Source organism: Talpa europaea (assembly GCF_964194135.1).
Source record: "Talpa europaea genome assembly, chromosome: 10".
Lineage (NCBI taxonomy): Eukaryota > Metazoa > Chordata > Mammalia > Eulipotyphla > Talpidae > Talpa > Talpa europaea.
In genome coordinates, this window is record NC_140077.1 from 63,312,155 (window position 1) to 63,324,859 (window position 12,705).

The 12,705-nt window shown below is 56.8% G+C and overlaps 1 protein-coding gene across 1 annotated transcript; it reads right to left on the bottom strand.

Moving 5' to 3' along the window:
- Positions 1-211: 211 nt before the first annotated feature.
- Positions 212-6,076, bottom strand: LRRC75B (leucine rich repeat containing 75B; the record flags this gene model as incomplete). The annotated part of the gene is made up of 4 exons (XM_084244725.1): positions 212-1,059; positions 1,918-2,033; positions 3,366-3,494; positions 5,900-6,076. 4 exons carry the CDS (start codon positions 6,074-6,076, stop codon positions 528-530), a joined length of 954 nt encoding a protein of 317 aa, XP_084100851.1. The 3' UTR covers positions 212-527.
- Positions 6,077-12,705: the final 6,629 nt, after the last annotated feature.

A 12,705-nucleotide genomic window follows, 5' to 3' on the forward strand; every position in this document is an offset into this window, starting at 1 on the left:
TCTCCAGCTTTCTGTGTAACATGCCCAGACCCTGCCCAGATGTGGTGGCCAGGCCCCTGGAGCCCTCCTCTAATGTTCCAGCCCCAAGATGGACCCAGTCCTACTTTTCCCTCTCTCGCGGCCCTGCCCAGAGAGCACATGAGGGAGGTCAGTATGTCCCTCTCTGAAGGATAGGCAGGATCCCTCAGCTATCTGCACCCTTTCTCCCCACCCCAGTCTCAGAGCTGGCACTCAGAGGCCCTGAAGTCCATGATGCAGAAAGGCTGAGGCAGAGGGGGGCATTGTTCTTTATTGTGGGTTCTGCATGGTGTGTACTGGGCCCTCCTGTGGAGGGAAGGCTGAGACTTGGGCCTGGGCTGACCATCTCGTGGGCCTCCGATGAGCCCATTCTCCTGTTCCTTTAGTCCCAGGCTGAGCATTTACACTGGTTCTCTGGGGGTTGGGGGAATCTCCTGGGTTGCCATCACTCCCCATCCCATGGACTTGGAGCATGGTCTTTTAGGTAGCAAGAGCCAGAGGGGTGGCGGTCACCTGGTGCAGCAGGCCTGGGACTGAAACCCTGACACAGCAGCTGCAGAGCCCCAGGTAGAGGCAGCAGTGATGGGCCCAGATGTGCTGCCCTCAGGTTCAGGCTCAAGGTCCAGACCTTCATAGATGGTGGGGAGAGAGGTGCGCTGGCTCAGCCGCCGTCTCAGGCCAACCAGCAGGGGCTGGGGCAGGGTGGCCACATCCACATTGTTGCCCAGGTCCACCCAGGCCAGCGTGGGGAACTTGGTGGTGTCCTTGACAGCCTCAGTGAGTTCGCGGGCAGTGGCCTGCGTCAGGCGGTTGCCATTGAGCAGGAGCTGGGTGAGGCAGGGCAGCGTCCAGAGGCTGGGCAATAGCAGGCGCAGCAACTCGTCACTCAGCTCCGTGAAGCTCAGGTCCAGCACCTCGAGGCCCGCGCCATGGCTGCCCAGGTAGCGTGTTATGTGCTGCACATCCCTTGCTGACAGCCGGATCCCTGAAAGGTCCACCGTCTCCCCTGCCAGTGGAGTCTTCTGAAGGCTGCTCTTGAGGCTAGGGGAGGGTGGTGGGTGGAGGTGTCCTGAGTGAGGGCCCACCGCCATGCAGTCCCCACTGGCCACAGACAATGTGAGAGCCCATGGCCCAGGCCCCATACAGTTGGGTCAAGCTGGGATCGTATTGCCAATTTCTAAATGGGTGGCCACGGGCAGTGCTCAGCAGCTCTCTGAGCCCCAGTTTCCCCTTTGTTGAAAAGGGGACCTGGCTATTCTGAGAATTAAATACACATACACTGAGGTTCCAGGGGCTGTTATTATGGGAACCTACCATATGCCTGCATTACCACACCTGTTCCACCTATTCTTTCACTTTTATGCTAAGTCAGAGGTGTAGGAATGACTGGTTATCCCATTCTGCACAGATGCCAACATGCTCAGAGAGGAAACATGAATCTTCCATGGCCACTCACCGCTAAGGGAGGAGCCAGGCCTCCAAATCAAGGCCCTCTGACTCCTGAGCCCCCCCCATTTTCCCACAAGCCTCCTCTAAAGTTGATCCAACTAGAAAGGGAATAGCCTTGGCATAGCAAGAATGGAGATGTGGAGGGGTGTGGGAGGGACCTGCCCTGGAGAAGGGCTCTCTGTGTTCTCAACTGGAAGGTTAAAAACAGAAGCATCCCCCCCACTGCCAGGCCCTGGGACAGGAGGTAGGTCATACAGAATGTGTGGCTTGGCTTGGGAGCATCTGCAGGCCCCAGCCAGACTGGCTGTAAGGCAGGTGAGGGTGAGGGGCCCAAGGGTGAGATTTCAGATAATAGCCTCTTGAGAGAACCAAGGACTAGCCCTGCCTCTCCACATCAGCCTGGGAAGGGACCCTAAGGGGCCATGGCAAGGCTGTGGGGGTTCCTCTTACCAGCTCTGGGTCTTCCTCCGGGGCAGGCTGGGCCCTCGCTGCCGCTTGGAGTGAGGGGTGAGGTGGTAGATGAGCTGCCGGCAGATCTTGTCGGAGGACTTCCAGAGCTCATAGTCCTGTTGGGGGAGGGGGATGGCGTGGTCAGGATGAAGCCAAGCCAAATGAGCACAGTCATTTACCACAGATCATTGCCCACTGGCCTCCCCTCCTGCCCCCACCCGGACTGTGGCCTGGCACAAAGCCAGGGGAGGCTGTCCGCTGGGAGCTGGACAGGCTAGTCCAAGGCCCACACTGCGGGCGGGAGAAAGCCCAAACAATGGGCCCTTGTTCCCTGTTCTCAGGCCCAGGGCCAGTATCTCAGACCATCAGCTGGTTCCCTACCCACCCTCCGCACTCCCAGGGGACTCGCCACAGTGGGAGGCAGGACCAGGCTCCTCCAGGGAGCCCTGCTCCACTGACACCACCCCCAGGGAATAGGAACAAGCCAGGTCAGCATGCTCTTCTTCCTCTCACTCTAGACTGTGACTGTGGGCCCCGGGTCTGGGTGGCCAGGGCTGGGAGGGTTACCCTGCGATAGCATTGCCACCTGGCTTTCTCCTGGGCCTAAGTTGTCCTGCAGTAGCCCAGCTTGGGAGGAATACAGGGGTGCTCTGCTTTCCACAAAGTATGCTTCCATTACCCAGCATGTTCTTTCTCCAGTCCCTCTGTCAACAGCATGCACACACTGTGGCAGCAAGCCCTGGCAGTCACTGGGCTAGCCTCCGAAACCCCACCAACAACTGTATATAAACGTGGGAGTTTTGGAAGCACCTGTAGTGGGCATCCTCGTTCCACCCGGGACTCACTGTGACTAAGGCATGAGGGCTGATATTTATGGCAAGGTGTCTGCGGGTGCCATCAAAAGTGGGGTTCCGGCAGCAGGGCAGCAGGTGTGGGGGAAGGTTGCAGGTGGTAGATGCCAACTCAACAAAGAAGGGGCTTGCTTGTGGCTTGCGCTGCTGTGGGAAGCAGGGAGCGCTTGCTCCAGTGATATCCAGGAATGGGAGTATGTATGGGGGTGGATGTGTGTTCCAGGGAACTCTCTGGCCCAGAAAGTCAAGACTGGCAGTTTAGTTCTGTCAGTGGATTTATCAGAACATTCTGAGTCCCACAGCGTCTCCATACTACCTCCTGCCTGGGCCCTGTGGCCCGGTGCACAATGCTATGGAACAGGAAATGGGTTTACTTAATACATGGCTCGTTAGGATCGGGAAAGCACAACTCACATGTGTTCCAGCCGCTGGCCAGCCTGACATACTGAAACTGGGATCAGGAGCCAGAGAGGGACAGTCACCTGGGTAAGGTCTTATAGCAAGTCAGAGAGGACCCAGCTCCGAGCTCCCAGTCCTGGGCTCTCCCGGCCCGTCAACCACATTGCCCCGCCTGAGGCCTCTCCCCACTGGCCTCACCATCTTCGGGCACTGCAGGTCCCGGGCCAGGTTCACGAGCAGGTCATGGGAGATGGGGTCCACCAGATTGAGGATGGCCATGTTCCTGTAGAGGATGCTGGTAAGGAGGGTCCCCTCGAGGCCCAGGTCCTGTGAGGATAGTTGAGTGAACCATGGGCCAGGGCCTCCTTTCCCTGGGCCCTGTCCCAGCTTGCCAGAGCCCCTCATATCCATTTCCCCTGCGCCATCTCTCTCCCTGAGCCTTGCTGGCATCTTCCCACAGGACACAGGGGGCAGCAGGCCAACTGTCCAGGGGCAGGTAAACCCTTTAGTGAGGAGAGGGCTGGTGCACCAGGAGTCTCAAGGACGTGATAGCAGATCCTGGAACCTTTAGCCTAGTTTCCTGAAAGTGAAACGAGACACCTTGCCTCCTCCGAGGCTGGGTTCCTCTGATGATCCCCTAAATGTCTTCAGGTCCTTTGTCCCCTCTACCTATTCCCGAGCTCTTCTGTGGCCATTATCTGTTTGCTGACAGGTCCAGTGGGGGTGGACAACTCTCTCTGCTCAGATGTCCCAAAAGGCAGCTCAGACTGGGTGTGCTCATTTCCTGCCCTGAAAGCCAGCTTTGCCAACTGTGCCCAGCTCTGTAAAGAGTGCCACAACCCCCATCTTCCCAGGTACGTGGGCCAGAGCCCAGGAATCACCCCACCTCTCCCCCAACATCCACTCTACCCAGCTTTCCCTCTCCACTGCTCATAGGGGTTCACCCCCTAACAGCCCTCCTAGGGTACCCAGCCTCTTGATGCTCCTCCAGATCCAACTCTGGACTTGCCAGAGAGGTTCTATGAAACCCACACTTGATCTTGACCCTTAACCCCTTTGGTGGAGACCAACTGTTCTGGAAGTTGTTGTTATATCAGCAACTAACACCCAGTCTGGCATTCATGCCCTTGCAGGCCAGCTCACCAGACTACCAGTCCAGCCTCAGCCTCTTAGTTTCCCATTCCTCACTGACACCCTCCCTCTGCCATCCTCCCTCCCCCACCTGTCCTGGCCTTCCTTCTGTCTTTGGTCTTCTGCTACTCCCATAAGTCTGGTGTAGTGCTGACCATTCCTTTCCAGGGTCTGTTTAGAAGATATACCTAACAAGCAGATGGGGCAGGCACAGCCAGGAGGGGTCTCCAGCCCCCAGGAGGGCCCTCCCCAAGCCAGAGAATGACGTGTTCTGTTTGGAAGACCGCCCCCCACACAGGAAGACAGGCCACGTGGGTGTGCCCAAGAGTCCCTGTGAATTATGAGTTATGGGGCATGCCAGGCCCGTCACTGAGCCTCAGATCCCAACCTCTAGAACACAAGGGGGAAACCTAGTCAGTTTCTCAGGTCAAATGCCCAGTTTTTGCCTTGGGTTCCAGACACCACCCCAGAGATGGGTCTCTGGATAGTTTGGCTAATAGTGCCACTCTGCCATTTGCCTTTTAAGCACAATTTAAGCCATTCAACTAGGGGGATCAAGATGGGGGGGTAGGGAGCCTGGGCTGACCCAGCCAGGGCCCCAGACCACAGCCTGGTTTCTGCTGGCCTTCATTGTTCCTCTCAAAGGGACAGCCGCACCTTTCCAACCTGCTAGGCTGAAAATGGACACTCAGAGCAGCAGGAGGTGTGGGGCTGGGAGACTAGAGGTTGGGTCATTGCCCAATTTCCTCTGTGACCCTAGGTTCACTACTGCTCTCCAAACCGCAGTTTCCCCAGCTCTAATCACCTACTAGCAAGCCAAAGACCTGTACAGCTGATTTCTGCTTACCCATAGGGCAGGCTGTGGTAGCTGCTGCTGTAGCAGGGAGGGACATGGGCAGAGAGGGAAGTGTTTTGCCCAGTGGTGATGCTAGACCAGAATCCATGTCTCCTACAGCAACCCGGGGTTCCTCATCTGGGACCATGGTACCTGGCATGTGTGGGACCAGAGTCTGGATATGGAGTTACGATGTGCAGGTGCCAGATGAGTATACTCAATGGGTCTGAGCTGCCTGTTAGGATAGGTGTGTGCGCCCTTGGCTGTCTGGGTTGCTACGGTGTCATGGTGAGGCTGCATCGCTGACCAAAGGGCTGTCACATCCCAGGGTCGTCTCCCTCCTCCAGTGCCTACCTTCACCCGGAGGAGCGGGGAGCTGTCTTAACTTTGACCCTCAATACAAGATGCTTACACCCCTCCAATTGCCACTTCTCCCAACCCCTCCTTTCCTGTTAAGGCCTGAATCTGGGCTCTTAGTACCAGACTTGGGGCACCCTCAACACACACAACTGACAGTAAACCCCGGAGACCGAGACGCAGTCACTTGTCCCTCTTCCACAGGCACAGGAGGCCCGGCTCGCGGCCCTCCCCCTGCCCTCGCTCCCTCCGCGCGCCCGGTCCTCGCGACGAGACTCCCAGCCCTGCCCGCCGTCCCGCCTCCCCTCGGATCCGCCCAACCCGCGCGCCCCAGGCGGCTCCACGCGGCCTCCCGGCCCCTCCCCGGCCCGGCCCCGGCCCCCGCCCGCCCGCCCGCTCCTTCTCTCGCCTGGCGCAGGAGGCGCAGCAGCTGCCGGGCGCGCTCGGGCCGCCGCTCGCGGAGCGTGGACTGGATCTCGCGGAGCCAGCGAACCCGGCGCTCATAGGGCGCGGGCCCGCACCCGGCCGCCGCCCCGGCCTCCGAGCCCGCCCCGGGGCCAGCCCGCCGGCCCAGCCGCGCCCCCATGGCCGCCGAGCGGCCGGCGCCCAGCCTGCCGGCCGGAGACTGGGCCGCCCGCGCCCCGCCCCGCCCCGGCCCGCCCCGGCCCGCCCCGCCCCGCTCCCGGGTCCGGTCCTTCGGGATGGCGCGGGGTGGGGAGCGCGGGCGCCCCTGCCCAGGCCGGGCCCCGAGAGGGGGCTTCCTGTTGGGGGGCTTCCAGGCTGTCGCTTGCCCCCTCTTCCACAGGCGCGTCGGGGGCTCTCGCTGGAAGAGGCTCCCACCCCCGCGGGAGCTGGAGCTCGGTCGCGCAGTCCCGGAGCCGCCAGGAAAAGCGCCGAGGCTGCCAGCACGAGGTGGCGCTTGGCGCCGCTAAGCCTTTTGGCCTTCGTGCTGATGTGGAACTGTCGCTTTGGCAGGGCCGGAGCACTGGCCTTGGAGCCACGGCGGGCTGGTGGCGCTCCCGGGCCGCAGTGCTAATACCTGCTCTCGGGCATCTCCCCGGCGGAGAGCGGTTGCTGTGGTGGCACTGACCCTTTCCGTCTCAGGACACTTAAGCATTGACAGATGTTTACTGCCCCTCCCTTCTTGGGTGGGGGTTGGGGGGCAGGCATGGCCAGGTTAGGTGGAGTGTCCCCTCTGACCTGAGTGATAAAGGAGCTGAGGAATGCTGGTTAACCTTTAAGCCCAGCTTGGGCAGGTTGGCAGTAGGTCTGCCACACCTGCCCTTAGATTTGATCTCCCCGCCAGGATGGAGCAAATGAGCTCTGGTTCCTGTAGGGACCACACTTGAGCTAGGGACGGACCCTACCTCCCAGGGTCTCCGCACCAGGCTGTGTTGGAAACCTGCTGCCCCCTGCATAACCCCCCTGCTCGAATCTGGGCCCCTCACATTCCAGGTAGGTGGCATTTGGAGACTAGTCTTGGGTTTCTGATTCCCATAGCAGGAGGGTGGGTGCAGACTTCAAGGGTGTAGGAGGGGTGAGCACAGAAGGGTGTGTGGGATGTGAGGGGTGACTGTTGATGGAGGGCAGAGCCAGGCTCCTTCCTCTGGGTGAAGCACTGCCTGCCCAGGAGGAGTTGTGTCAGGGGCAGGTTACTAGGCTCTTATGCCCTGATGCTGAGCCCCAGAGAAACAGCAAAGGGTAGTTTTGCGTCCTTCCTGGACCACCTACCAAACTACTGTTGTAGCCTGTGGGGCCCCCTTATCAGGCTTGTTCCTGAGGCCCCCTTCTCTCCTAGCATCTGCCAGCTGGACCCAGCGACCTCCCCTCCCGTCTCTATAGACAGCATTGTCCTGGGGCCACCTTGGCACTGCAGGTTTCCTCCCTGGCAAACCTGCATGACTGCCCAGACTGCCTTGCCCCAGGGCCAAGGCGCTGTCGCTGAACTGACGTGGTAGTGAAGGGGCCAGAAAAGGGATTAGAGACTTAAGCAGCAGCCCCAGTGCCCCAGGGACCTCTCGGCCCCCAGTCCAGAGCTGCAAGCCTGGTAAGACCCTTTTTCTCCTCCCCCACATCCTCAGAGCTGGAGTCAGAGCTGGGATGGCTCCCAGAACCTGATTATCCTTCCAGATGCTGGGCCAGGCCTGGACATTGTCCCCTTGAATGTGAGAAGACTCTGTGTGTGTGTGTGTGTGTGTGTGTGTGTATAAGTGAGTTGGGGGGAAGGCTGAGCCTGGCTGTCAAGAAGGGGACAGCCAGACAGTGGCATGGGGGGATACCCAGAGCTTAGAATCCTGTGGAAAATAGAGAACTGCCCCTCACCCACCACCCTGCTCTCTGTGTCCCTCGTTGGCTGAGAGATTCCTAGAGGACATTTTTCCAGGAAAGGAGGAAGGGTTGGGATCTTTGGATGGGCCTCTTTCAGTCTCCTATAGGGGTTTGAGCTGGTTTGACTTAACCTCATCTGGACAGGAGCCCCCAGAGACAGACCTGGCCCCTCAGGAATGGGGCCTTCATTCTCCCTCACTAGCCTCTATGTGTACTTAGTTAAAAGTTGCATGCCTCCTCTCTGGAGTTGCCCAGGGCAGTAGGGGTATTCATGGAGGTCCTATAGAGTCAGGGGGGCTGTGATATTGTCCTCAGTCCCAGGGATGATGTGGAGGTTCAGGGGCTTGTACATGGTCTCTCAGGTTAGGGAAGTTGGGGGCCCAGAGGATCAGGTGGATGGTTGGGTAACACAGCACAGGTCCTGCTGGGGGCACTCTAGACCCTAACTGGGGCATGCCAGGAGACAGGCTACCATAAGGTAGCCTGGCTGGAGAAACAGGGAGGAAGGTCCAGAAGACCCTGTAGTAAGGTGGAAGGCTGCAGCTGGGGCTGAATCAGGCCTACCTTACCTTTGGACCACTCCTCATCCAAGCCCAGGAGGAGGAAGGCCAACCTGGGGCTGATGACAATTAACCAGGTGACAGTCCGCATGGAAAGATTCAGGATGGTTTCAGAACTCACTGGGAGGAAGGAAGTTGATGGAGGAATGAAGCTCTTTTGGTGCTCTGTGGAGTTTCCCCTGGAGCTAACTCTATAGTGACAGGAAGAGGTAATAGAGAGCACAGGAGTCAAAGATCTAGGCTCAGGACCTGGATTTGAATCCCCTGGATCAACTATTTTTGGAGTGTGCAAACATCGGCAAATAGGTAGTTGTATTCATTTCTGTGGCTGTGAGAAATTACCACACTTGGTGGCTTAATACAAAAGAAATATATTCTCTCACAGTTCTAGAAGCTAGAAATCTGAAATTAATTGGGACAGCAGGGCCATGATCCCTCTGAAGTTACAAGGGAGACTCTTTGTTTGCCACTTCCAGCTTTAGGTGTGGCCCCTGTCCTTGGCTTCCTTGGCTTGTAGCTGCATCACTCCACAGATTCTGGGCCTGCCCTCTGTGTTGGGCAGCCAGTAAGGTGGGAAGTTGGGGGGCCAGAGGATCAGGTGGGTGGGTGGGAAACACAGCACAGGGCTGTCTGGGGGCACTCTAGACCCTAACTGGGGCATGTGCGTCTCTCTTCACATGTTCTTTTTATAAGGTCAATAGTTTTTAGACTTAGGGCCCACCTTAGTCCAGTATGTCTCCACCTTAACTAATGATAGCTACAAAGACCCTATTTCCAAATAAGGTCACATTTCCAAATAAGTTCTCAGGTGGGTATGAATTTGGGGGGGTGCTATTCAGCCCACTATAGTGGCCTCTGTAAATCTCAGTTTCCTCTTCTGTAAAATGGAGAAAATAAAATACCTACCTGGCAAAGGGTTGGAAGGATTAAATACAACAAGAAAAGAGACCAGCACACAGCAGTGTTGCAGTGTGGGAACTCTTTTTCACTAATGAATCCTCTATAGTAACTGAAGCCATCACTGGTCCATTCAGTGATGACAGACATAGGTTTGCAGCAACAGCCACTCAGCAGTGGGGAGAGCTATGAAGGGAATCCCTGCCCCAGGCACTGCGGGAGGCCAGGAAGGCACCAGCCCAGGAAGTGGAGGCTTCCAGAGGAGGTGACTTTTTTTAAAAGGTTGTTTATTTATGCAAATTTATGCATACAAGGGGGGGGTGCAGGCCTGAGTTATGGGGTGTGGAGGTGAGAGGACCTACCAGAGACAGAGTGGGGAACAGAACAGGCAGACTGAAACATGCTGCTGAGGGGAGCAGCCAGTGAGACAGGAGAGGTCTGCTGTGCCATGTGAGTCAGCTCCCTGGCCCAGGATGGAACTCATGCCTCAGTGGCTGCGGACAGCTTCATAGTGCTGAGATTTAACCTCTTGCACCACTCGGGAGGTCCCAAAAGAAAGTGACTTGGAGGCTGGAGTCTAAAGGAAGAGTTTTCACCTCACGTAGTAAGGTGAGTCCCAGTGGTAGAACCAAGATGAACTTCACAGAGGAAGGGGTGGGAACCTGCAGGGCAGGAGTTTATCCGGAAGGCCAAGGGGGCCTTTGAAAGTTTTTTCCGGTGGGAGAGGGAGGAGCTCAGATTTGCATGCAGAGCGCTGGGACTGACTTGGGGGAAACGTGGTGGGGCTGGGGACCTGTGAATTGCCAGGTGAGAGGGGTAGTCCTTGGCGCACTGGGGGTCAGATGTGGTGGAGAAGGGTGTAGAGGCAGGGGCAGTTGGATGGGCCAGGGAGGATGCAGGGGTGGTGGCCTAGACTCTGGCTAGAGTGACTGGGGAGGTCTGGGAGGGAAGTTGCTTAGCTCAGGTCTGAGCACGTGGTACCTGATGCACCCGAAATATCAGCGGGCACTATGTTTTGATGCCGGAATTGTCAGGCCTAGTCTCCCAGCCAGGATCGGATTTCAGGCTGCAGGGCAGCAGGGCAGCGCTGAGCCCCAGCCGGTAGACCCCCCAGGGGTTGGTGTCTCTCAAAGCCGCAGCAGGAACTTCTAAGCCGCAGCAGGAACTTCGCAGACGCTCAGGCAAGCAAGCGAGAAGAGGCAGGTTTGTTTAGAAAAAGTTTATTGAGGAGAAAAAGAACAGAAATAAAGTGGGACTCCCAGGCCAGGGAACCAGGCCTGGGAGGGGCAAGGAAGCCAAAGTGGAATTGTGTCTCAGGGAATATAGACCTTTTTTTCCCTCATTATTCTAAAGCTCCACCAGTCTCTCTGTGATTGGTCAGTTTTTGGCTGTCTCACTTAATTTGCTACTGAGTGGGGGATCTTCACATTCCTTATCTAACAGGTCTGTCTCTCCCCATTTGTTTTATTTTTATCTTTATGGTCTAGCCCTCCCGGTGAGCATCTTTACACTTTATCTTCTCATCTGAAGAAAACCAGGACCATCCTTAACAAGATTATCTGCGGTGCTGGGATGTTTGTTTTTCCCAGTGGAACTGGTTTCATTTCCTTGCTCGTCCTTATCTCTGAAGCCTTCCTGAATTCTTCAAAGGTCCCCTCTTGCACTGTCCTAAAACTGCCTAATAACCCTAGCTTGCCCTGTCTCAGTTTCAGCAGAGCCCTGGCAAAGGGTCAGTTTGACGGGGTAAATGTGGTATGAGGAAGGTCCTGGAAGCCTAGGTTACTGAACACTTTCCATGCATGGAAAGTGTTGGGGGCAGGGGCCTCTCTCGTGGCACAAAGAGTTGGGTCAGCACTATGAAGCTATCCGTAGCCACTGCAACATGAGTTTGATCCCCAGTCAGGGAGCTGACCCACATGGCTCAGCAGACCTCTCCTGTCTCGCCTGCTGCTCCCCTCAGCAGTGTGTTTCAGTAGATCTGCCTGCCACACCCCAGCTCTTGTATGCATAAATAAATAAATCTTTAAAAAAGAAAAAAGTGTTGGGGGCAGCTTTGGCATCAGTGAAACCTCAGGTCTGTTCAGTTCCAGGCTAGGTCAGGCGGAGTGGGAGAGGGTAGACGGGTACTTAAGCCTTTGACTCCCGGGAGCAAGTGAGCAGAAATAAGAGTGGAGATGAATATGTTGGCTCTTTCGGAGACCAGGCCCATGCTGGGTGGGGGCTGGAGCATGGATGAGACTCAGTCTTCCTCCCCCACCCCCTGGAGCTCCCAGACACCACAGATAATTATGAGGTGATAGGATAAATGGTACCTGCGCCGGATGTGGTGGACAGGGTGGACTGGGTGGCCAGGTGGGGGCACCCAGGCTGCAGGCCTGGGTGTTGTTGCTGTGGAGGTAGCGGGCTCTCAACTGTAGCTGGTAAATATCCAGCTCAGAGACTCTGCCCAACGACTGTTTTAATTATCCCTGCCCCCCAGATGAAAAACAGTGCAGGAAGAGGAGTGGTTGGGGGTAAATTCAAACTTAGAAATTCTAGAGCCCATGCTCTTGGCGGTATTGGCATTCTGCCTCCAAGTTTGGGAATTGGACTTGGTCCACCAGGTGCTAGACTGGCCGGGCTGCTGGGTCTTCCCAGGTGTTAACAAGCTGACATCTCTAGAGGCCCACACACTTGGCTGCACTCCAGCCTCTGCCCTCACATCAAAGGTGAGTGCTGAACCATCGACTGCTGCAAATGGCGCCAGAGTTGTTGGCTGGGCTCTGGGGGCATGGAGGCTCTGCCTGTGCTCGCCATTTGCCAGCGCTTACCTCCCTGCTGCCACTGGGCAACCAGCACCCCCTGCACAGAGTCTTTCTCCCATCTCTTCAGTGTGGTTTGCATGGCTCAAGAGGCTGTGACCAGGTAGGCACAGGGCCTGCTACCTAGGGTGATAGTGGGGTACAGGGTGGCACTGCTCCTCTGCTCTGTGGCCTCAGACAGTGAACAGGCGAGAACCTGCCTGCAGAAGACATTTCAGGAAGGCAAATTGGCCCTTGATATTGGGAAGAACCATGGTCCCGCTGTCTCTAGAGGTAGAGAGCCCCCCCCCCCGCCCCGGTCAGGAAACGTGTGTAGCTGACCTTTCTGGTGTGCTAGACATGGGCAATTGAGACAAGGCATTTGGGATTCTGCTAGCCTAAAGTTGATTAAGATGCTAGGATGTTGGCATTTGAAATCACTTTTGTCAGCCACTAGGCCAGTGTCTCCTTGGAGCTGGCTGATACCAGAGGACACCAAGTGTCCCGGATGATGTCAGCTTTCCTGATTTCCAGGTCCTGAGATACCATCCCAGCAGTTCTGGAGGACAGCTGGGTGTTTGCATCTGGGTGTGCCTGGCTCACTCTCTGGAAGGCTCTGACTGCTGTTAGTTCCCAAATGTTGTGTCTCA